This window comes from Strongylocentrotus purpuratus, unplaced genomic scaffold, assembly GCF_000002235.5.
Source record: "Strongylocentrotus purpuratus isolate Spur 01 unplaced genomic scaffold, Spur_5.0 spur5_scaffold_17, whole genome shotgun sequence".
Taxonomy (NCBI): Eukaryota; Metazoa; Echinodermata; class Echinoidea; order Camarodonta; family Strongylocentrotidae; genus Strongylocentrotus; species Strongylocentrotus purpuratus.
The window spans coordinates 15,666,245-15,688,791 of record NW_022145602.1 but is presented as its reverse complement, the minus strand read 5'-3'; the positions used below and the strand labels follow the sequence as shown (position 1 = coordinate 15,688,791).

Below are 22,547 nucleotides of genomic sequence, written 5' to 3'. Positions count from 1 at the left end.
CCAACTGCAAGCCTAACCCTAAACCATACTCAAACCTACCTGCGACCCTAACCTTAACCAAAACCTAACTGTTTCTCTTTACATAAAACCTTTCTTCAACCCTAACCCAAACCTAAAACCTAACTGCAACCCTAAACCTAACCCTACCTTCACCCTAACTCTAACCCTACCCTAACTCTAACCCTAACCTAAAACCTAACAGCAACCCTAAACCTAACACTAACCTTAAACCTTACTGCAACTATAAACCTAAATCTGAACTGCAAAGCCTAACCCTAAACCTAACCTTTAACATAACTCCAACTCTTAACCTAAAACCTAACTGCTAAGCCTAACCTTAAACACAACTGCAACTCTTAACCTAACCCCAACCTTAAGGAGGCGCGATGGCTCAATAGAGCAGTGGTCCTGAACTTGAAACCAGGTCAATGCGCTCCTGCCCTATGGTAAGGCATTAATCCTCATTATCAAGTCCCTCAGAGAGGACTTCTAAGCCATCAGTCCCCTGGTAGATTACCATACTTACAAGCATATACATGCTTTCTTACCAGTCAGGTAAAACAATAATCAATCATCATCTATCTAAAATCTAACTGCAACCTTTACCCTAACCTAAAACCTACCTGCAACCCACACCCTAACCTTAAACCTAACTGCAACCCTAACCTAACCTAACCTTACCTAAAATCTAACTGCAACCCTGACCCTAACCTAAAACCTAACCTGAACAGTTAAACCTAACTGCAACCCTAACCCTTAACTAAAGCCTAACATAAAAAGCGAAACCTAACTGCAACCCTAACCTAAAAAGTTAAACCTAACTGCAACCCTAACCCTAAACTAAACCCTAACCTACAAAGTTAAACCTAACTGCAACCCTAACCCTAAACAAAAACCTTACATAAAAAGATAAACCTAACTGCGACCCTAACCCAACTTAAAACCTAACTGCAACCCTAACCTAACCTAAAACCTAACTGCAACCCTGACCCAAACCTTAAACCTAACTGCAACCCTAACCTAAAACCTAACCAAAAAGTTAAAACTAACTGCAACCCTAACCCTACACTAAAACCTAAACATAAAAAGCAAAACCTAACTGCAACCCTAACCCTAAATTAAAATCTAACATAAAAAGTTAAACCTAACTGCAACCCTAACCCTAAACTAAAACCTAAACATAAAAAGCAAAACCTAACTGCAACCCTAACCCTAAATTAAAATCTAACATAAAAAGTTAAAACTAACTGCAACCCTAACCCTACACTAAAACCTAAACATAAAAAGCAAAACCTAACTGCAACCCTAACCCTACACTAAAACCTAAACATAAAAAGTTAAACCTAACTGCAACCCTAACCCTAACTTTATATCTCTGACAAAATAAAGCCTGAAGCAATTGTCACAGGAGCAAATGCTGGATCATAAAACTCTTTTAAACTCCTCAAGTAATTTCTGAGCGCACACCAAATGCGTGCATATAAACGCAATGCACCTCCTGCCAACTGTAAAGGCGTACGCACGTCAGACCTTCCAGGATACGATTTGCTAATTGAGCGTTAATTGAGAGCTTTCAGAATACCCACTGCAATACCGGTAGTATTTTTGCAGACCACCGGTACCTTTAACATCCCCTGGGATGGATGGATATGTGCACAATATTAAAGGGGGTGTCGCATGACTAGATTACGTGTCTTCCCGTGACCTGACTCGGGCCAATCGGGTAATCATGTGCGTGCAACATACGCAAATCGAAGCGCGAGGGAACTTCCGTCTGTTTCGCGAATGCTAGTGCGCTGACCGTTAATTAAGTCCATTCATATACGTCCAAAATAAGTCGTAGATGGCGTTAACCAGTATTTGCCATGCTACACCCCCTTTCATGTAGCTTATTACTATATCGCTATTATTATCATTATTATAAAGCTCAATCATAACCCTAACCTCTAGCCCCTATCTTTGATGAAATGAAGCAGACCAAATATCGCCGGAGCATGTGTTGCATTACCAAAGAGAAATTGTGTAAAAACGCTAAAAATGTTGAACAAACATTGAAGAAAACGTTACTTTTTTAACAGTAAGCCCACCACCTGAACAAATGAATGGTTTTGTGTTTTTTACCTGGGTACCTACCTTGAAGGTCTTCGTGATTTCTCGAGCAGTTCTCTTGGCAAGAACCTGTATATGACTCGAAACCTAACTCGCAACACACAAACAAGAGGTGGAAAGAAAGAAAGAAAACAAAACGTTGTTGCGAGCGATGCGAGGATCAACCCGATTGCGTCTTGCAGAGGTTGGGATGGGCATGTGCGAACAGAACTGTTTTACGTATTTAGCACTGGCGATTTTTTTCATCGATGTCAATGTATCTAAAAGCATCACTTATTTTTGAGAAATGCTCACTTGTTACTATTTTTTGTTTTCACTATCACCATTTATTGCCCCAAAACAGAGAGAAACACAATTTATTTCTTTTTGATGCACTCTTTATTAGTGTTTATCAGTTTTGACAGGAATGTTAACTTAAAAAGTCAACCATTTAAATTGTCAAGAATGCAGCTACCGTTTCATTAAAGTGAGCATTAGATGAAGTGACTTGGAGGTTTCCTTTTAAAAGCAGGGAAACAAATTGGTTTCACTGAATACAGAGTAGACCTATAAAAATGACAAAATCTTTTGGAGCAACAGACAATATGAAGCCTGGAGACTGTCTGAAATCGATCAAAACCCTTTAAAAATGCCATCTCTGTCAAGGTACAGATCATACATGTACAAAGCAATGCATTTCTCCTGACTAATCGAGACAGCTCTGTTCTATAATACACATCCCTATCTCCTGCACAACACAGGGATCCTTTGGTGCCACACTGCCAGATATCCCGACAACACACGACCCTTGACACCGGCGTACAACCTCTCCTGTTTGAGTGAACATAGTCCTATTTTAACCACAAAACACTAGAAATGTGGCATTTCAATAGTTCAGCGCATAAAAGAGAAAAACCCATAAATTCAATAGGTAGATTTTTGGTTCATAAAATGGCAGAATTTTTGGTAAAGATTATCAGATTGGCAATACCGGTACATGGTATTTCTCAGACCATCTGCGAATAGCAGTGCAACAGCTGAAATTAAGAAGAGGAGTTCCATGTTTTACAAGACAGAATCTATAACTCTTTTCTCCCCACTGTATTAAAAATGTCTTGGTTTACAACATGAAGAACTTAAATCCTTCTGCCACTGAAGATACACTGTCGACCAATTTTGTTTTCACCTGGCAAAAGTCTGCTGAGAGCCAGAAGGATATTAACTCCAAATATTTCACATCTATGGTTAACATCTTTCTGGCTCTAAAGCATACAACACCATCCTTTCTTCTTGTGCGCATTAGCAATTGAGTCCAATGACCGGGTCATAATAATTAAAATGTAAAGCACTTAGAAACATAGTATTAAGTGCTATACAAATGTCACATCATTATTATTATTGTTCACAAAATTGACAAAGAGAGGTTGTACACACGCTGCTTAGGGTGGTGCGTGCGGAACGCCGATATCTTGGCAATGGGAACAAACTTTTTGGTGTTGATAGCGTACCTTACATAGTGCTTGGAGTTCCCTTGCTTTTCTTCTTGCTAACACCTGAATATGACTTGACACCTGTGTGAAATGGGAGGCAATGAGGACAGCACGTTTGGAGTCTTGCACACATTGAGATCACAGATTTTTTTTTTTTAAAGGAATCTTGACTTTAAAATTATTCGGGTCAATCATACTAAGGTACAAAACAAAATCTTATTCTCAATATCAATATTAATTTTAATAATGTTGAATACTTATCTTCTCTTCCTACACGTTGAACTCTAACATTTTCACCAAAAAAGATTGTTACAATATAAGCCAAATTGTAGTAAATTCCTAGTACGGTAGTTCAAATGTTACAATACCTTTATCATCGTATTACAGGACGCTCTCAATATGAAAATATCATGAATTGACTAAATTCCTTTAAAAAATGAAAAAGCAAGCCTCGATTATAGCATATTTTTCTGGTTAAATAGATTTTACTAGAGCATACAATACATGTATGGATGTTTGCAACTTGGATGTTAGATGCATCATGTATGATTGATGTAAAAAGTTCCAAGGGGGCTAAAAGTTCTGGATCCCCCCCCCCCCCTCTTCTCTTTGGCTCTTCAGACTTTGGAGGGAACTAGACCCCCCCCCCCCCCTCCTCCCCCACCTCCCTCATTTTTTTTTTATTTGAGAGAAATGCATCATAATTCATGTGTGCATTACAATCCCCCTGCCTCCCCCCCCCCCCCCCTCGCCTACATAAAAAAGAGAAAAATTGAAGCGTCTTTTCACAGCAGTGTACTGTAGCACGACGGCATTGGTAATGAAGCAAATTTCTCATCAAATAATGAACCCATCAATTCAACATATATCTGAAGAATTAGGACATATCTGTCTGCCGCATCAATTATGTATATTTTGATCACTCAAAAGAATTGTAGGGATATATTTCATGCACTTTAGCAGACCAAAGTGCATTAAGATATTGCTATGGCCCTTTGTCCGGATGGAGTGTGAATGATGAACTCCCCCATGTTCATTATTTATTCATTTTTGCCATCTGAATCAACAAGTCCACTTCCAGTTCAGATTATTAATATGTCAAATTCCATGCAATATCCTTAATCAATATCTCCATCTCTCTTTACAGTACTGGGCTTGTTATTTTCCCCCAAAAAAAGACATTTTCAAGCCATTTCCTTTTTTTAGGGAAAATGCCATTAGAATTTAACCTTTTAATTTGTTTGGCCTGCAAATGGGACATAGTACCTTTAAATCAAATTTTGGGGTGAGGTAAGTACATTATAATTATAAAATATCATTGTGTGTAAAGCCCACCAAAATTATGCCTACCTTGATCAAGGCAAATACTTATTCTAAGAAGGGTAAATAGACTTACCCCCTGGAATTAAATCATATAAGAAACAGAAAATTTATGATTTTCACTTGTCTTAGTTCAAGTTCTATCATGAAGAAAATAAATTTCACCAGGTACTTCTGGAAAAGTTTATTTTTATGCACTAATAAAACATAACAACTATCATAGGCTTAACTTTTAACTTTTACATACTATTATGAACTGTATTAATATCAATAATTTATTCTAAAATTATTTTCTTTTTACCTGGACACATACTTAAAACATTGAACTACAGTGCTGTTGTGTTAACAACTTTAAGAAAAAGAAACAATAAATGAAAAAAAGGAAACAAAAGTACATCAAATACCACATGCCACAAAACAATAATAAATTAACTAAACATCAGGCAAACGTGCTACAACTATTAAACAAAACAAAGCTAAAACAAACTAAAAAATAAACTAAAAATGAATCAAATGGGTGAGGCACAAGAAGCTATAAAGAAAACAGTGATCTATGGAACTCAAATGTGCAAAACTCCAAACAAACTTCCTCATGTTGCCAGTGGTTTATACCGCGAGGATAAGAATGCTTGCTGTGATGACGGTGTCAAGTGCAAAAATTATTTTAAAATGTTACAAAGAAAATAACATCCATGACTAAAAACCAAGCACATGCAAAGTCTGCTGACAAAACCAAAAAGTGACAGAAACATCGATAAAATGTGAGAGAAAGCATATCAAAATCATAAAGATGATCAAAAAGTAACTGAAAACAAATAATATTTAACAACAATATCTCACAAGGAACTTATCACCATTTTTGTCTTTGTAAGGAATTACTAATAATCTGTAAATCAAGAAAAAACCTGATATATAGTATGCAAAATTCATATGGGGTATCAAATTCAATTCAAAAGTATATGAAGGGTCCAAATATTTAATGATTTGAAAGGATTATAGGAAAATTTGTTGAGCAGTAAGGAGATTAAATTTGGAGTTTGAACTTCCATACATGCTTAATATTGTGGACAGTGGAAGTGCATTTAGTTTTGCAATCATAGGCTTTGTTAGATTATTTGAGATGCATTTTCAATCTTCTTTTAACTATTTCTTATTTCATTCATATTTTCCCCTTGCCCTGTAATAGCTTAACACTTCAATGTCCCTTATAGTTTACATGGGGTGGTTTTATACCTTCTAACAATTTTTTTTTTTTTGGGGGGGGGGGGCAGGAGGAGAAGGTGTTTGGTGATTCATCCCTTGTAAAGTGAATGCACAAAATAATATCAAACTAAAATCACTTGCATATTATAAAAACGTGCAAAAACATGGCAACTGAAAACGAAAACAAATCATTCAAACGAACATAATGAAATATAAAATTTGATGTCTCATTGAAATACCAGATACCAACAAGTGTGGATGTGATTCAGTGTAAATTGTAGTGTGTTATTTAGAGTAAGTTTCAGTGCTGGCGTCATCCGGTGTAAGTTTCAGTGTCAGCGCAATTCAGTGAAAATTTATGAGTAAGTGTAATTCAGTTTAATTTTAATTTTCGGTGTTGGTGGGATTCTGTGTAAGTTACAGTGCTAGTGTGATTCAGTGAAAGTTTGTTTATCTGCCCTATGTTTAAATACTGGTATGTTCAGTTAACAACAACTATTCATACCACATTACCACTTGTAAATTTGATGTTTTTAGTGTTTTGTGTAACTCCAAAATGTAAGGTGGATTGGTTGCATTACGGCCAATGTTGAACACTTTTAGATGCAAGCTTTGCCATATCACATTCTCAAGAAACATAAACCGGGAGAAATCTATTTTTCACATACTTAAAAATTAGTCAGGGAAAGAATGATTTATTTGTTTTTGTAACTGTACATCATTTAACAGGCATGTATGCATAATTAGAATATCCTAGCTTCTTTTTTCATTATTGTCTACTGATGGGAGAGCTTGGCTGTTCCTGCATTTACTAAGCTGATGGCAAAGAGGGATTTTAGTCCTCGGTGAGTTAACATTACATCTGTTTGTCAAGCATTTTGAGATGCCATTCAGAGTTATTAATGGACGGCTATTTGACCATTTGCAGCCTTCATTATCCAATCATCACCCCACTCCAGCTCCATCTATCAAACCCAAAATGACCCATTTAGCGGCCGGACCGCACCCCGCATCGCCATCGTCTTCGGCAAACATCTCGCCTGGCGTATTAGCTGACAGCAAGAGAGAGCTGGAGTAACGCATTGATAATGGTCACCTGGGCAAGGCGTTGCCATGGAAACTGAAGAGTGTGTATTATTAAAGGCTCTGTGCGAGCCATCCAATTAGACGGGCACGGTGGAGATTTGGGCAAATTGACAGAATTTCTTGCGTATCAAACGTAATGATTTCTACGAGTCTAATCCTTCTTTTTGAAAGCTAATGGATACATGTATGCATGCGGTTGACATGTACATGTACATACGTCCATTTAAACTAAAAGCTTTAATGAACAGCTCCCATTTATATCCATCTATTTCTTACTAACTTCTGTATCATGGGTCCTTGCATTTCATGAAATCAAAATTCTCTCATTTCTCCTTGATTTTGAGTAATTTTTTTCTTCAAAATTGCTGGAAATCACATTCGCTGAAACCATGCGCTACTGCTCCACATTATCTGCCTATGGTAAATGGATCTAGCATCATTTACTTGGAGCACTAAGACAATCAATATCAGTTTCATTGGAAGTTCCTGAACCTGTAAATCTAGTTAGCAGATATCATATGTATATATTTGAAGAGGTCAGTTTGCCAATCAGTGTTTATCAGTCGGAAGCTGTCAATTCTATCATCTATCTTCATAAACCAGACTTCAATAGTAGCTTTTCGAAATACAATAACATAATCTGGCCATGTATCAGGAAGGCATTCATAATTTTACTTTATTTATTAATGTTTTTTGTGTCTTTTTAGTAGCATCTTGGCTCTCTTTTTAGGCTGGAATTTGCAAAAATGGACCTGAGATGCTGGTCATTTCAGCTTCACGTTACCACGGTGACGGATAAGTGTGAAAATGGCAGACCCCCTCACTATCAGAAAAGGCAAGAAAGAGAAAATACAAAACGTGCCAATGTAGAAAGGCAGATATTCACTTGTGAGCAACCCTAGTTGCACATGAACATGACATCGCCATGGAAACGAGGGTAAATCATCTCGACCGTTTGTAATATCTAGGTCGCCAGACAGATATTGAATTAAAAAATATGGGGTAAAAGAAAAACGGTGTAAAAGGAGGGAAAATGTGAATGGTCTTCCACAACTGCCAGTTTTCTGGCATTTTGATGAATCATTAATGTACCGTAAAGGATTCAAAATTAGAACCTTAACCGCCATTTTCTGATAATTGCATGTATTTGTAATCCCATTGAAAATGTTATGATTTGATTGAAATGTATGCAGTAAAATCTGATTTTTGCCCAAAATATGATTTGTTATACGTTGGGCTGAGCTTGAAAGAAGATGGAGATAGAAATGGTGAAAATAGGGGAAAAAAGGAACAGATCGAGAGTAAGATTCATGTAAATTTACATAGAGGGGAAAATCAAGAAAAAAAGTAATTCAACGACTTTTTGAGCCAGTGTTAAAGCGTATGAGGTACGCCCTGGCTCCATACAGATTACAGTAAAAATGAAAAAGGAATATTAAATGGAAAAGGTGTTCAAAATATCTAGAGATGTTGGGAAACCTTTAAAAAGAAAAAGATAAATAGGGTAATGGGAGAGAAGTGAGGGGAAGGGGAAAAAGGAAGGGGAAAAGGGAAGGGGGAAAAAGAGAGGGGGGAAAAGAGAGGGGGAAAAAGAGGGGGGAAAAAGAGAGGGGAAAAAGGGAGGGGGAAAAAGGAAGGGAAAAAGGAGGGGGAAAAGGGAAGGGGGAAAAAGAGAGGGGAAAAAGGGAGGGGGAAAAAGGAAAGGGGAAAATAAGAGAGGGGAAAATAAGGGGGGAATAAGGGAGTGGAATAGAAGGGAGGAGACATATGGAGAGAGAAAGAAAGAGAAAGGGAGATACGAGGAGAGTGGAAGGGCCAAGGAGAGAAAGAGGGGATATACATGTACATGAATTATAATAGAGAGTTAAGAAAAGGACAAGGAGAGGGACACATAATCATAATATGAACGTGATAGACAAATAATAGAACGAAAGAAAGATAAAGGATCATTAACAGAAAAGGGAAGTGAGACAATGCTGAATGGGACCAGGGCAAATATAGACCATTGTTCCATGGCGTATATAATTAGCATTCTCTCCGCTCTATAACAATCGCTTTAAACTGTCAGTGATTTTATGCAGAGCAAGCATCTAGACATAATGTAAACAGTCTGATGGAAATTCATCAAGCTCTCATCAAGTTTATGGATGACAATGAATTCATTACGGATAACTGCTAGCAAAAGCTATTAGCTATGTTCAAATGGCACCATGGTAGTTTAAAATTAAAGTTTGCGAAACGTCAAAGTTATAAACAATGATCCACTATTTAAAGGGATAGTTGAGTTTTGTTGCAGAGGGCGCTACAGAAAATATTTTTTTGTGAGAAAATGAAAAACTGAGTGTCAAATTTTGAAAGTCCATACAATTCAAATGACAAAATCAATTTTGTTTGACAGGGAATAATTTTCCTCAAATTTTTTGATTAGCAATTTCAGCCGATGGATAAATATTTCAAATGAAATTCTGTACATTTCTATGGAAGAAAACTGCTACACAAAAGATATTTTGTATAGCAGTCATGCAAAAATGCATAGCAAATTGCGATGCGATACCAGGAAAATTATTCCCTGTTTGATCTGAATTGGTTCAGAGACGGCTGAAATATCCATAAATATATTCCATTTCTAATATTTGTGTACCACCACAAGTATTAGATAATTTGAAAAAGCCGTTGAAAAAATGAAATAGCGCCTTTTACGTTTTATTCCAGCCAATGCAGATGTAGGCTTTTGGTGGCTTTTTCATGTTAGTTTTAATATGCACAACCAGCCGGCCTATGTATTGTTATTATTAATTAATTAATTAATTATTTAACGGTCACCATATTCTTTTTTAAAGTAGAGCTGAATTGGTATGATCCTATTGGCTAAATTTCACACATTTTGGGTCTAAAATTACCTTCATAGCAATTTTAGGTCCTAAAAGGGTACCAGAAATGTCATAAATAAGAAGAAGTGCAATAACCATGCGCTTTGAAGACATTTGCGATCTGATACAAGAACTCAACTATCCCTTTAAACCATGACAAAGGTTCACAGGAGTCCGAAACAAGTATTCAAAGTCAAATATAAGCTGGGGAAAGCATTCATTTTAACTACAAGTGGTGTAACCTCAGGATTTATTTGCGTTCTCATAGCACATTACTTTGCGTGAGGACCCCCCCACTGCTCGTGGTTATCGTGTTTACTCAAGATCTGTCATATTTGGTACCTTCAAATAAATTTGAATATTTGTAACCATGAGTGCGTTTGTGTGGTTGATAACTACATGATAACTTCCAAATTCATGACCAATTTCAGTTCAATTCAAATGAGGTTTTATTCCAGACTTGTCAAAAAGTCCAAAGACTAGAAATGCAAGTTTATATCAAACATACAATCATATAAAAAAAGCATTCAAAAACACGGCCTTAACTTCTAGTTAAATATTGGACTGTGCGTGTGAACCTTACTATTGATGTTTTTTCTCTCTCCTCCCCCCCCCCCCCCCCCTCCTTTTCTAAAGACAAACAATTTCGCCTCATTTTGGAATATTTGAAGGGTTTACTAACAGGTGAATTGCCAATTGGTCTACAACCAGTTCTAATAAATATTTGATGATTATTATCATTCATGATTCAATGATTATTAGACCATATGGATAGAAGAAAAAATGGGCATTAATTAGACAAACTGGGAATTTAATAGCCTAAATGGTAATTATACAAAATGGTAAGTAGACGAAAAGATTATTAGACCATGTGTGTAGTAGACGGGCTGGGTATAGACCATATGGGAATAGACCGATTGGGAAGTAGACAAACCCACTGTAGACCAAACAGCAATAAACCAACTAATAGACACTGTCTGATGATTACCGCTCAAAGATTGTATTGAAACGAAAGCAAGTTTATCAGAACTCTCCAACGTGATGACAATTCTCACTTCAGAAGAATATTTTGAAAAGCAAATGTCAATGACTGAAATTAAATGACAAAGACAACTTTCAATTGGATTGATAGCTTCACAATATCTAAAGAATTATTAGCAATTTCAAAGTAATTGTCTTTTTGTAGTTGTGAGTATTCTTGACACAATGGGGTGGCTTTACTTGTTTTATGATAGACTAAAGCCACATTTTATCTTGAATTGTTTCAAAAGTAATACATTTTATTGAAGCTCTCAATTAGACAATTGTTTCAGAACCAGCACATACATAGGCCATTCATGTAGTTCTAAGTGGCCTTCATCTTTTATTTTCAATTGTTTAATTTGAGTTTAAACTATTCATTATTTTCTTAATTAAAAAACAGAAATCTGTCAAAAAAAGAGGTTTCTATACATGAATAACAAGCTTTATTTCCCTCAAAACTCAATTGTTTAAATGTCATCCCTCTATTAAGTGAAGTTCTTTATCAATTGATGATTTTTTTTTTTTTTTCATTTTCACATATGTTGTGTAAAGAGTTGGAAAGTTTAACCCATCTAGTTTTCTTTATTCCTTACAGAAAAAGGATTCATTTTTCTGTCATTTGAAAGATTCACATGTTGTTCACATTCGCATGGTGCCCTGGAGCTGTTTAATGATACAGCAAAGTTTTTTCATCAAAGAATGCCCTTGAAACTCAATTGAACTCCACGGGTTCACCCACCCACAATGGTAGAGAAACAGAGAGGGCACGAAAATAGGCCAATTGTTTCACTGGCATCCTCACTTTATGTTATTTTGAGTAAACGTATCTCTCTCTCTCTCTCTCTCTCTCTCCCTCCCTCATCTCTGTGTCTGTCTGTCTCTCTGTCTCTCTCTTTCTCTCTCTATATATATCTTTCTCTCTATCTCTCTCTCTCCCTCTTCTCTCTCCCTCTATCTCTCCTCTCTCTCTCTCTCTCTCTCTCTCTCTCTCTCTCTCTCTCTCTCTTCAGTCTAATTCAGGCCACCTTCCTCGCTGTTAGTCTGCAGGTTCAGACTTTAATTTGACACTTTTGTGTTTCTCCTGAAAAGTCTTGAGCTAAGCCTAATGTCATCAGTCACTAGTTGCTATGCCAGGCGCAGCTCACACCCACAATACAGGGCCTTTGGACTGCAGTCCATGCATAGTATCCCAAGCTCAAACTCTCCGTAATGCGTTTCAACTTAAAATAGTTTACGACTGAAAAGAGTTTGTGCCTGCAAACTGATTTCAAGCCCCGTACTCCTGGCTGCCACACAGCCTTTGTCTCCGTGGTAGTGAAAAGAAGGAAAAAACATACGATTCAGATCAATCGGCCAGGTTGGTTGGGAGCAATCACGGACGGAGGGAAGCCTTCCGTCTGTAATAACTTCCTAGAGTAAACACTCATCCCTTTCAACATCTGACTGAGTTTCATCAATTGGCTTTGCCACGCTTGGTTATGTCGTTTTTGTCCAAACGTGGCCGGGTTCCCACAAACGTCGTCACCATGGTGATAAGTAACTGTTATTTTTCAAGTTTTGTGTGTGGCGTTTATGTTGCCCAACCCCTTAGATATGGCATGTGAAATGATTTGCAAAATTAATGTACACCTGTACATGTACATAACGTTGGAAATTTATTCTAGGACTTCTTATACTACTATGCATATAATCTGAAATCGAACTGTATATTCACTGATTTTTAAGTCTTTAAGTCTTCATTTTCGAAGATAACCTATTTGGGAATTTGTTAAAGGACTCCTTATAATACTGTGCATGTAATCTGAAATTGAACTGTATTTTTACCGTTTTAAGTTTTTATGTCTTCATTATACTCATTTTGGCCGTTTCTATCATAAATTGGTGCTTTAAACCATGATTAAGGATCAAGCATTTTGTTGAAGGCATTCTTTACATCTTCTTTTTCATTTTTTATACCATCATTTATTTTATTTTTATTTCATTCGAGATTGCCTAAAGCGAATATAACTCATGTCTCAAGAGATGATTGACTGAAAAATAATTCTTATATAAACATCGTCCTCTTCAACAGGTTGAAGATATGTTTCATAAAATCTTAGTTGCTCTCTTAACAATTACTTTAGACATTCTTTTTGTGATAGGTTCATGCTTCTCTCAATATTTCATCACAAAATGTCTGAATTCTGGCGACAACATTCCCTTCGCAAACTTGAGAAATCATTTTATAATTTTTTTGTTGTTGGAGTTGTATGTTTGTTTGTTTAATGCAGCATGTTGTGTTGTTGTGGACTTGAGTGATGTATTAATGATACTTGACAGAGACAAACCGGTAACACGTGCTGTGCAGTCACATGACATTCTGTGGACCATTCCATTGTGCAGGGAGGGGTGCTTACCTGTTTTCTTGTTCTCGTCTTCCCCGTTCTGAGTTTGATGTACCTTGCGATGAGTTCATTACGACCTAGAAAGAAAAATGTGAAGAAACATTAGAATTACAAATATATATGCAAAAAATTGTGATCTCACAAAACAAACCTGGGAGAGAGAGAGAGAAGAAAAACGTTTCGTTTTATAAGTCAGATGAAAATTTTGAATGCAAAAGAACATTTGTTCATATTACAAATCTAGGTTCAGTTGTTACTTCATCTACATGTTACTATAGCAACCTCAATCTGTCAATCCGTCATCTCAAAGAAGGTAAAAAAAGGGGAGACAGAGAGGTATTTAGTTTTATTTGGAGGTTTTCTACCTTTCACTTTGCAGGTGAATGTATACAGTATATGTCTACATTGTAGTTTGTCTCGCATACTGAGATTCAGGTGAATTGTTGTACCACACGTGGGGGCCAAAAATAATCCAGGTAAAAAGGATTTCTAAAAGTTTCATGTTATTAAGTTATGCAGAAAAATTTGCAGAACTCTTTTTCTTTCTCCTATAGAACAAACATAAACCCCAGCAACTGCAGTAATACAAAAGATATAACACAGATTGGTATTAGTTCTGCCATGGGATTATTTTTTGTCTGTCTCTCATTCTTTCTCTTTCTCTCACTCTCTCTCTCTCTATCTTTCTATTTCTCTTTCTCTTTCTCTTTTTTTCTTTCTCCCTCTTTCTTTCTCTTTCTCTGTCTCTCTCTCTCTCTCTCTCTCTCTCTTTCACTTTCTCTTTCTCTTTATCTTTCTCTCTTTTTCTCTTTCTCTCTCTTTCTCTTTCTTTCTCTTTCTTTCTCTTTCTTTCTTTCTTTCTCTCTCTCTTTCTCTTTCTCTCTCTCTCCCTTTCTTTCGCTTTCTCTCTCTCTTCTCTTCTTTCTTTGCTCAAAATATTTTAAAATCTGGTAATACAATCACCTCATGACAGGGTCAAATAAAAAATAATTTCAATTCCCCTGTCTGTTTTATCATCCAAGTCGGGATGAAAGCAGGCTAGAGTTATCTGGGAGAAACGGCATAAATGTACATGTTCTGCCCCCAGGCTACCCCCATACATGTTCATCTGTATGCATGAGGGTACATGTAGCTTGCATGAATATGAAATCAATATCAAATCAATTCAATGTTAACATTCGTTTGGGTGAACTCATGAACTCATCCATCTTTCTAAAGTACAATGTGTACTCGGACAATAATGAACCTTACTGCAAAAAAGTAGGAAAACATATTTTGACTACCCACGTCTTCTCAGCTTCATAAAGCAGGCTTGATGACGAGACTAGAATAAATATGGTCATTTTCACAGTAAAGGGTGTAACTTTTCTCAAACAGGGTCAAAATTTCAAAATATGTTTTCATAATCATTTCTACTAAAATTATTACAATAAATGTCTAAATTATGGATTTTTTTTGGTTCTGGAGCTTAAACTAAATGAGAAACCTGGAAAAATAATGAACAACTGTGACAATTATGATAAATTTGAACAAAAACAACATTTTAATTCTATCAACTTAAATGACAACATTTGTTCTCCAAACATAATTCAATTGCAATTTTTCATTTGCTATACTAATGTACTTGAAGGCTTATAAAGCTTTTTTGGTCAAACTTATTTGGTCTTTAAAAAATTTCGATGCGTTTGTCAAATTCAAGACAAAATATGAATTTGACATTTAATTTTTCAAATTTACCTATCTTCCAAGAGGGGGAGGGGAGCAAAATAAAAATTATTCTACAAATACCATTCAGTGAGGGCTAATTACAATGCAAATTTCAAAGAAATCGCATTTCAAATGAGGAAGTTGAAAATTTCTTATGTGTGTGTTTCGGAGGCTTCAGGTTAACAATAATGCCTGTTTCGGAGGCTTCAATCATGTTAACATAAAATGTTGTCCATTACTTAGGTAACATATTAAGAAAAATTCAACTTAAACTGTTAATGATATGTTAAATTACTAATATAACACCTAAAACATTTGTTTACAGAGTAAAAATACTTGTTAATATACAGTACGGTACATGTATGTTACAAATTATCTTTACTTAATACAATGAGCTTTTTGTTCAGTACGCAAACATTGCAAAGTCATTTAATAGAATCCATGAGGATTTCAAATCTGTGCTGATCTGTGCTGAAATATATTGTCCAGTATGTAATTTCAAGGGAAACCACTTTTCTCATATCAAAGTTGAAACATTCTGGGAACATATACATGTATAGGATCAGTTCAAAGTAGTGTTTCGGAGACTTCAAACATGTTAACACACTATATCGTCAACTACAAAGGCAATATACAAGGCGAAATTTAAACTTACTTTTGAAGTTTTGATAAAATGTTGAACTGAAAGTAAAGTACTTAAAATAATTGTTCACATAGAAACCATTTATGTTAATTCATAGCAATGTATCATTACCCTTCACTTGCTTCTTTGTCATCATTTATTCTCAGTGTAAAGAATTACATTTTTGCACAGTGGCTTCCACAAACTTGTTTGGTATGTGTTATAACATTTACACAGACATTCATATATTTGAAACCAATAGCATGGTAAGTATTTACAGGTTTTTGTCCTAGAACACAATTGTGTTCGACTTCTTATTTCGAAGAAATTTGTCTGCCAACATGTCCAGTTCTCGTTCTTAAAAATTATAAAGGTAAGCTATGTCGGCTGGGGTCCTGGTTGGTAGAGTCATCTTCTGTATAACATCTTTTAGGCTGATGGGCTTCACAGTCCTCTGTAAATTCATACAGACCATTGCTGTTCCGGCGTATGAATTTGACTTTGACATTGTCATCAATCACTGCTTTTACCTAGTAGCAAAATAAGAATATAGCAAATACAAACTTTCATTAAAACATAGAAAAACAGCTTTCAGAATTCATTTCACTTCCTTGAAATATCTCACAGTCCCTTATTTTATTTAATTCAGCCTGTTAACTTTGTTCAGTACCACAACACCTGCTCATATACATTTTAGAAAAATCTTTTTGTCTAAGTATTTCTCAAATAAAGAAAGTTGATCCTGTTAATTTTTTTTTTAATAATCCGAGATCTAACATGAGTAATACTTACAAGAGCCATGAAAACCATCCCATTTGTAGTCCTGCTGTTAGATGAAGGTGCATCAAAATATATGGCCACATAATCACTCACATTGATCCTGTAATTGGAGAAGAAAATAGGAAATTAGCGGTTTGTACTGGACAGAACAATGTTAATACATATATCTGAGCTTGGACACTAAAAACAATCATTTATTTTTATTTTAGAAATGCATCTTGAATGTTTATTTGCATGTGCATTACATAATATTTTATTATTTATCCATGTGTTGTTTAAGAATTAGTTCAGTAGTCTATATGGGCACCATCACTAAGGATGCTTAATGTGTACATTACACAAATCTTTAAGTACTAATTAATGACAGACTTGTTTTAATCTGTTCAAAATTGTAATATGTACAAGGATTCCATTCATTGTTACTGGTTTACCATTGTGCATAGCCATAGACCTGTACATGTACACACATGTATATCAGGAGTCTAATTTAAACATTTGGTACTGAGGCAAACCTTATGGGGTCAGGTGACATCCAAATATAAGTTGGTTTATGTTTATGTGCAGGGCTGCATACAACTCATAATTTGTTTTAAATATATTTCATAGATTTTTAAATATTTTACAATAATTTTCTCAGACCTGCTAAGCTCCACCCTAAATAAATGCTCCAGATTTCATTCATCTATCTGTTAATCATTAGTGAGCTAACAAGAGAAATTGTTATGTAACTTTCTCCAGCTCAGCACATGCTCACAAATACCTCCATGTTACCTTTCTTTACCTGGTGATGCTACACCACTTCTGACATAGCAACTCATATGTTGGTATTGTATGGTCTATTGTAAACAGGTGATCAGCTCTGGTTAAGCTATTATACATACCACTGTCTCTTGTTAGCTTACTAATGATTTACAGATGATGTCACAAGATGAATGAGATTTGGAGCATTTTTCTAGGCTGCACATCAACAGGAATCAAACTATATTTGGATGTCACCCGATCTTTAAAACCACAAACATTGATTATGATAAAGGTACATGTACAATGTACAATACAGATCGTAACTAGGCCTCACTAATTTTAGTGACAAATCTAAACTTTAAAAACTTTCACACATCAGTTCCATTACAATAACCCATTAAAAAAAAAGTACAAGTTAAGTAATTTAAGGACAAAATTCTTACCTCTATATTCTTGTGGATAACAGTAAGGAAATGAGAGAACTGTCTGCAGTGTTCATGCCTGTCTGGAAGAGATGCTATCTAGTATCAGATGTTGCTAGCACATGTTGCTGTAACCTTGTCAATATCTTTATGATCTTCATGGTCTGTTGTCGTGGACAAGGTCTGCAGTTCGAGTCCTGCTGCGGCACTAATGTCCTTTGGCAAGACATTAATCTACATTTGCCACACTCGACCCAGGTGAGGTAAATTGGGTACCTGGCAGGAATTAATTCCTTGAAATGCTTAAGCGCCGTAATGGAATAGCCATGCTAAAGCCGGGGTAATAATTTCCAAATTTGGAAGCGCATAGAGACGTTCAATATGTGCTACACAAGAACCGAATATTATTATTATTATTCCATTGTCTTAAAAGGGGTTGTACACACTGCTTTCCTAACATTTCTAGAGGGTTCTTTGCCCACCAAATTTCTCTTCTACTGTTACAAATGGTCCTTGGATGGCATGGCCTATGCTATTTGATCCTAAGGGGTTGGCAAAGAGCATGATACATGTGGTTAACACTAAATGAAGCCTCCGAAACAAATTAGATAAATATTATGGATGTCTTATAATTTGGGAAAATATAGTGATTCATTTTAATACTTTATATATTAAAATATTCATAAAGCTTGGAAGATTTATATGTATTAACTTTTTTATTATTTGGTGAACGATTCTTACATTATCAAGGTTTGAAACAGGTGAATACTCCTATTACTGGTATAAAATTTCTTTCTGAAATACTGACTACTTGTAAATCATTAAAAATATAAAAAACCAATAACATCTAACACATTCCTGTACTTTATTAGACCAAAACCAAACATAAAATAGGAAATCTGTAAACGAACCCCTATCTATAAAACCACAATAGCCAAAAATATGGTGTTAACTACAGTTTGAAGCCTCCGAAACAAGTTTTTTTGGTTATTAGTAAGTCTTGAAAAAATTAAATGGATATCTATTTACTTTCAACTTCAAGGGAGCCTGCACATCCTAACATATGATTGCCATGCAGATTTAACATGAACACATTGGTCTAGGTATTTAAAAAATGAAAAATAATCTTTTTGCTGTTTCGGAGGCTTCAAGTGTTTCGGAGGCTTCAAGTGCTAACGGAAAGTTTGTATTGTCTGTTATTCTTTAACAGTGGGGAATATCTCGGCTATTTATTGACAAGTGATTTAGGGGTCCTAATGCTACATTTTGATATAATGATTGGATAAGTTCCTATATTCATATTTGTACAAGCTGTCTGAATAGTTTGTTTCGGAGGCTTCAATTCAGCTAACGGAAAAATGGCTCGACTCAGTCAAGCTTTTAAAACATTCTTACAAGCAACATGATCAGACAAATTTTGTCATTAGTTGGAAGTATAGATGTCAAGTGTTATATCAAGAACAAATGAAATGGTAGAAAGCACTTTTCAAACCAGAGCTCTTCCCATGAAGTTTGTTAACTATTGTTAACGGAAAATGAAGTCTCCGAAACGACAAATAACAACACTCTGTTCTCAAAAATAGAGGAGCCGTCACAGTTTAAACTTCTTTGGCACTTTACATTGAACATCTAACTTCACATTCTGCATAACAAAAACAATCCTCACTGTTCCTGAAAAAAATGCAGGGCTTTACAAAAATGTCTATGTATTTTGTGTACATCAAAAGGGTCACATTTAGGGTACTTATGTGCCTGCCAAAATTTAACGAAGTAATCCCTGAAGAAGTTTATGCTACCCAAGGTAGCACCCAAGTAGGTTACTCATATGCCAAAATATCTTTGAATTCTGTAGCTTTATGAGATCACCAGAGAAAAAAATGTCCAAATTTCAAAGTTACACCCTTTACCGTGAAAATGACCGTATGCAAAGATTGTAATTCAAGCAAGACTCTAAAACAAAATGCCAAGAGAACAAAAAGTTCTTTTACTCCTCTTCAGAAACTTCCAAAACCAGCATCTCTCAACACGAGATTTAATTTCATCTCTGCCGTTCTCTTTCTCATATATCTATTGTCTCTGTCCACAAATGCCTCCGTCGTGCGGCAGCCCAAATAAAAAGAGAAAACGAAATAAACAAGAGGCCCCATCGTGGGAAATCTGGCCCATTGTTAAATTCCAGAGACCTGCAAAAATGTGTATGCTAGCAGTCGAGGTATTGCAAGAATTTGGAACGGAGCGGTTGCTTCTGAAATCTGGAGAAAAGAAGCAGGATCGGGGAGATACTGGGCATTCTTGAGTGGTGCCCGAGCTATCTCGTTTCTGGGTTGTGCGTTCGGCGATACCCTCGGTTTTCTGGCTGCGTCCCTCCCCCCACCCCCCAGAGGAGCGAGAGAAGTAGGCCGTATCAATAATGGATTGAGACAAATGGGGAAATAGACATGGAGATTGAGAGGAGAGCTCTCCAGCTCTCGGAGGTAAGGTCAGGTCTTAGTCTGAAGAAGCTAAACCCGTATGGATTAGAATCGCTCCTGTGTTTTCAAATACATGTAGCACAAGGAATTGAGAAATACACAGGGAGAGGGGGTAGAGAGAGAGAGAGAGAGAAAGGGATGGAGAGATAGAGAGAAGGGGATAGAAAAAGAGAGAGAGGCAGAGTAGGATAAAGAGAGAGATAGAGAAAGAGAAAGAGGAAGAGGAAGAGAGAGAGAGAGAGAGAGAGAGAGAGAAGGGGATAGAGAGATATATAGAAGGGAGAGATTGAGAGGAGTCTAACTCTCAAAGGTAAGGTCAGGTCTTAGTCTGAAGAAGCTAACCCGTATAGATTATAATTGCTCCTGTGTTTTCAAATACATGTAGTACCAGGAATTGTGAAATACACAGGGAGAGGAGTAGAGAAAGGGGATGGAGAGATAAAGAAGGGGGTAGAGAGAGAGAAAATGGGGATGGAAAGATAGAGAAGGGGATAGAGAGAGAGAGAGAAAGATAGAGAAGGGGATAGAGAGAGAGAGAGAGAGAAGGGGATGGAGAGATAGAGAGAGAGAGAGAAGAGGATGGAGAGATAGAGAAAGATAGAGAAGGGGATAGAGAGAGAGAGAGAGAGAGAAGGGGATAGAGACAGAGAGAGAGAGAGAGATGGATGGAGAGAGAGAGAAGGGGATAGAGAGAGAAAGAGAGAGAGAGAAGGGGATGGAGAGATAGAGAAGGAGATAGGGAAAGGAAGAGAGAAAGAGAGATAGAAGGGGATAGAGAGATATACATTTGTAGAAGGGAGAGATTGAGAGGAGAACTCTCGGAGGTAAGGTCAGGTCTTAGTCTGAAGAAGCTAAACCCGTACGGTATGGTATGGATTATAATTGCTCCTGAGTTTTTCAATAGTACCAGGAATTGTGAAATACACAGGGAGAGATAGGGGGTAGAGAGAGAAATAGAGAGAGTAGGATAGAGAGATAGAGAGAAGAGGATAGAGAGAGAGAGATGAATGCCTGTAGCTGACTGTGTGATGCTAATGAAGTTGGTAACTTGTGGAGAAAATGTGCAATACCATCGTTTTTTACAATCGATCTCCATATCATTTGATTTCAGTTGAGATTTGAGAATGAATTACATGTGATTTGGCAAACGGAATGGTTTTGTGATAAAAATGATGACAACCACTTATCAGGTGTAGACATACGGTGTAGACATGGCGTAAAACTGCCAAAGTAACAAGCGCTCAAGCATATCAGGGTGGAGAGTGGCAGATGTACATGTAGATTAACGTCTTGACAACGAACATTAGTGCCATGGCAGGACTTGAACCCTGTACCTTGTGATCTGCAGTCGGGTGACTTATTCACTAGACCACAACACCTTTATAATTCATAACTCATATCGATGATGATAATGGTAATGATAACGATGATGATTATGGTGATGTAGATGATGCTGCCAGTGACAAATTACAATGACAAAGACAATGATGATTTGATGACAGTGAGGCAACATCTCCACATCTAACTTCCACCTGTAATCTATCGAACACCATGCCCCAGATACATGCATTCCTATCGGAATAGTTTTAGCAGGTTAATGTGAACATGTGGGTCAATGGAAGCTTCAGCCTGTTTACTTCTCGTCTTCAGGCAAGGTATCGAGGGAATTGACCCGACATGGCCCCCTGTCTTATATCTGTATCAACTGGCTGCATTCACACACAAAATATCAGCAGGGGTCATGCCCCGTTTTATATCTGTATCAACTGGTTGCATTCACACACAAAATCTCTGCAGGGCTCATGCCATGTCTTATATCTGTATCAACTGGCTGCATTCACACACAAAATCTCTGCAGGGCTCATGCCATGTCTTATATCTGTATCAACTAGCTGCATTCACACACAAAATCTCTGCAGGGCTCATGCCATGTCTTATATCTGTTTCAACTGGCTGCATTCACACACAAAATCTCTGCAGGGCTCATGCCATGTCTTATATCTGTATCAACTAGCTGCATTCACACACAAAATCTGCAGGGCTCATGCCATGTCTTATATCTGTATCAACTGGCTGCATTCACACACAAAATCTCAGCATGAAGTTCATAAAACTTGCAGAAGGAAAAAGGGGGGTACAAGGGCTGTCTTTACCGAAAGTTGGCGCAATTGAAAAAACATTACAGCAGTGAGAGCAATGTCAAGATAGCCTGCCTTTAAAATGAATTCTGTTGCCTTCCCCCCCCCCCCCCCCCTACTTACAGTATTTTTTTAAAAAAGGGAAAAAACTAGGGAAAAAAGGGAAAACTTTCCTATACCAGGCAGTAGTAGCAGTCAATGA

At 36.6% G+C, this 22,547-nt stretch overlaps 1 protein-coding gene and 1 long non-coding RNA gene across 2 annotated transcripts in view; both read right to left on the bottom strand.

Moving 5' to 3' along the window:
• Positions 1 to 13,563, bottom strand: part of LOC580208 (transcriptional enhancer factor TEF-1) — a gene marked incomplete at its 5' end in the record, with an annotated part of 29,451 nt that extends 15,888 nt beyond the window's left edge. Inside the window, 3 exons of the mRNA XM_030988251.1 lie at positions 2,134 to 2,196; positions 3,597 to 3,659; positions 13,477 to 13,563. Of these exons, the coding sequence (XP_030844111.1) occupies positions 2,134 to 2,196; positions 3,597 to 3,659; positions 13,477 to 13,563 (213 nt within the window). The remainder of the gene's footprint in view (positions 1 to 2,133; positions 2,197 to 3,596; positions 3,660 to 13,476) is intronic.
• A 2,019-nt stretch (positions 13,564 to 15,582) lies between these two features.
• Positions 15,583 to 17,457, bottom strand: LOC115924924. The gene is made up of 2 exons (XR_004064478.1): positions 16,586 to 17,457; positions 15,583 to 16,323 (listed from the first exon to the last, which is right to left on the bottom strand). It is a non-coding gene; the product is annotated as an uncharacterized LOC115924924 (long non-coding RNA).
• Between the last annotated feature and the right edge of the window lie 5,090 nt (positions 17,458 to 22,547).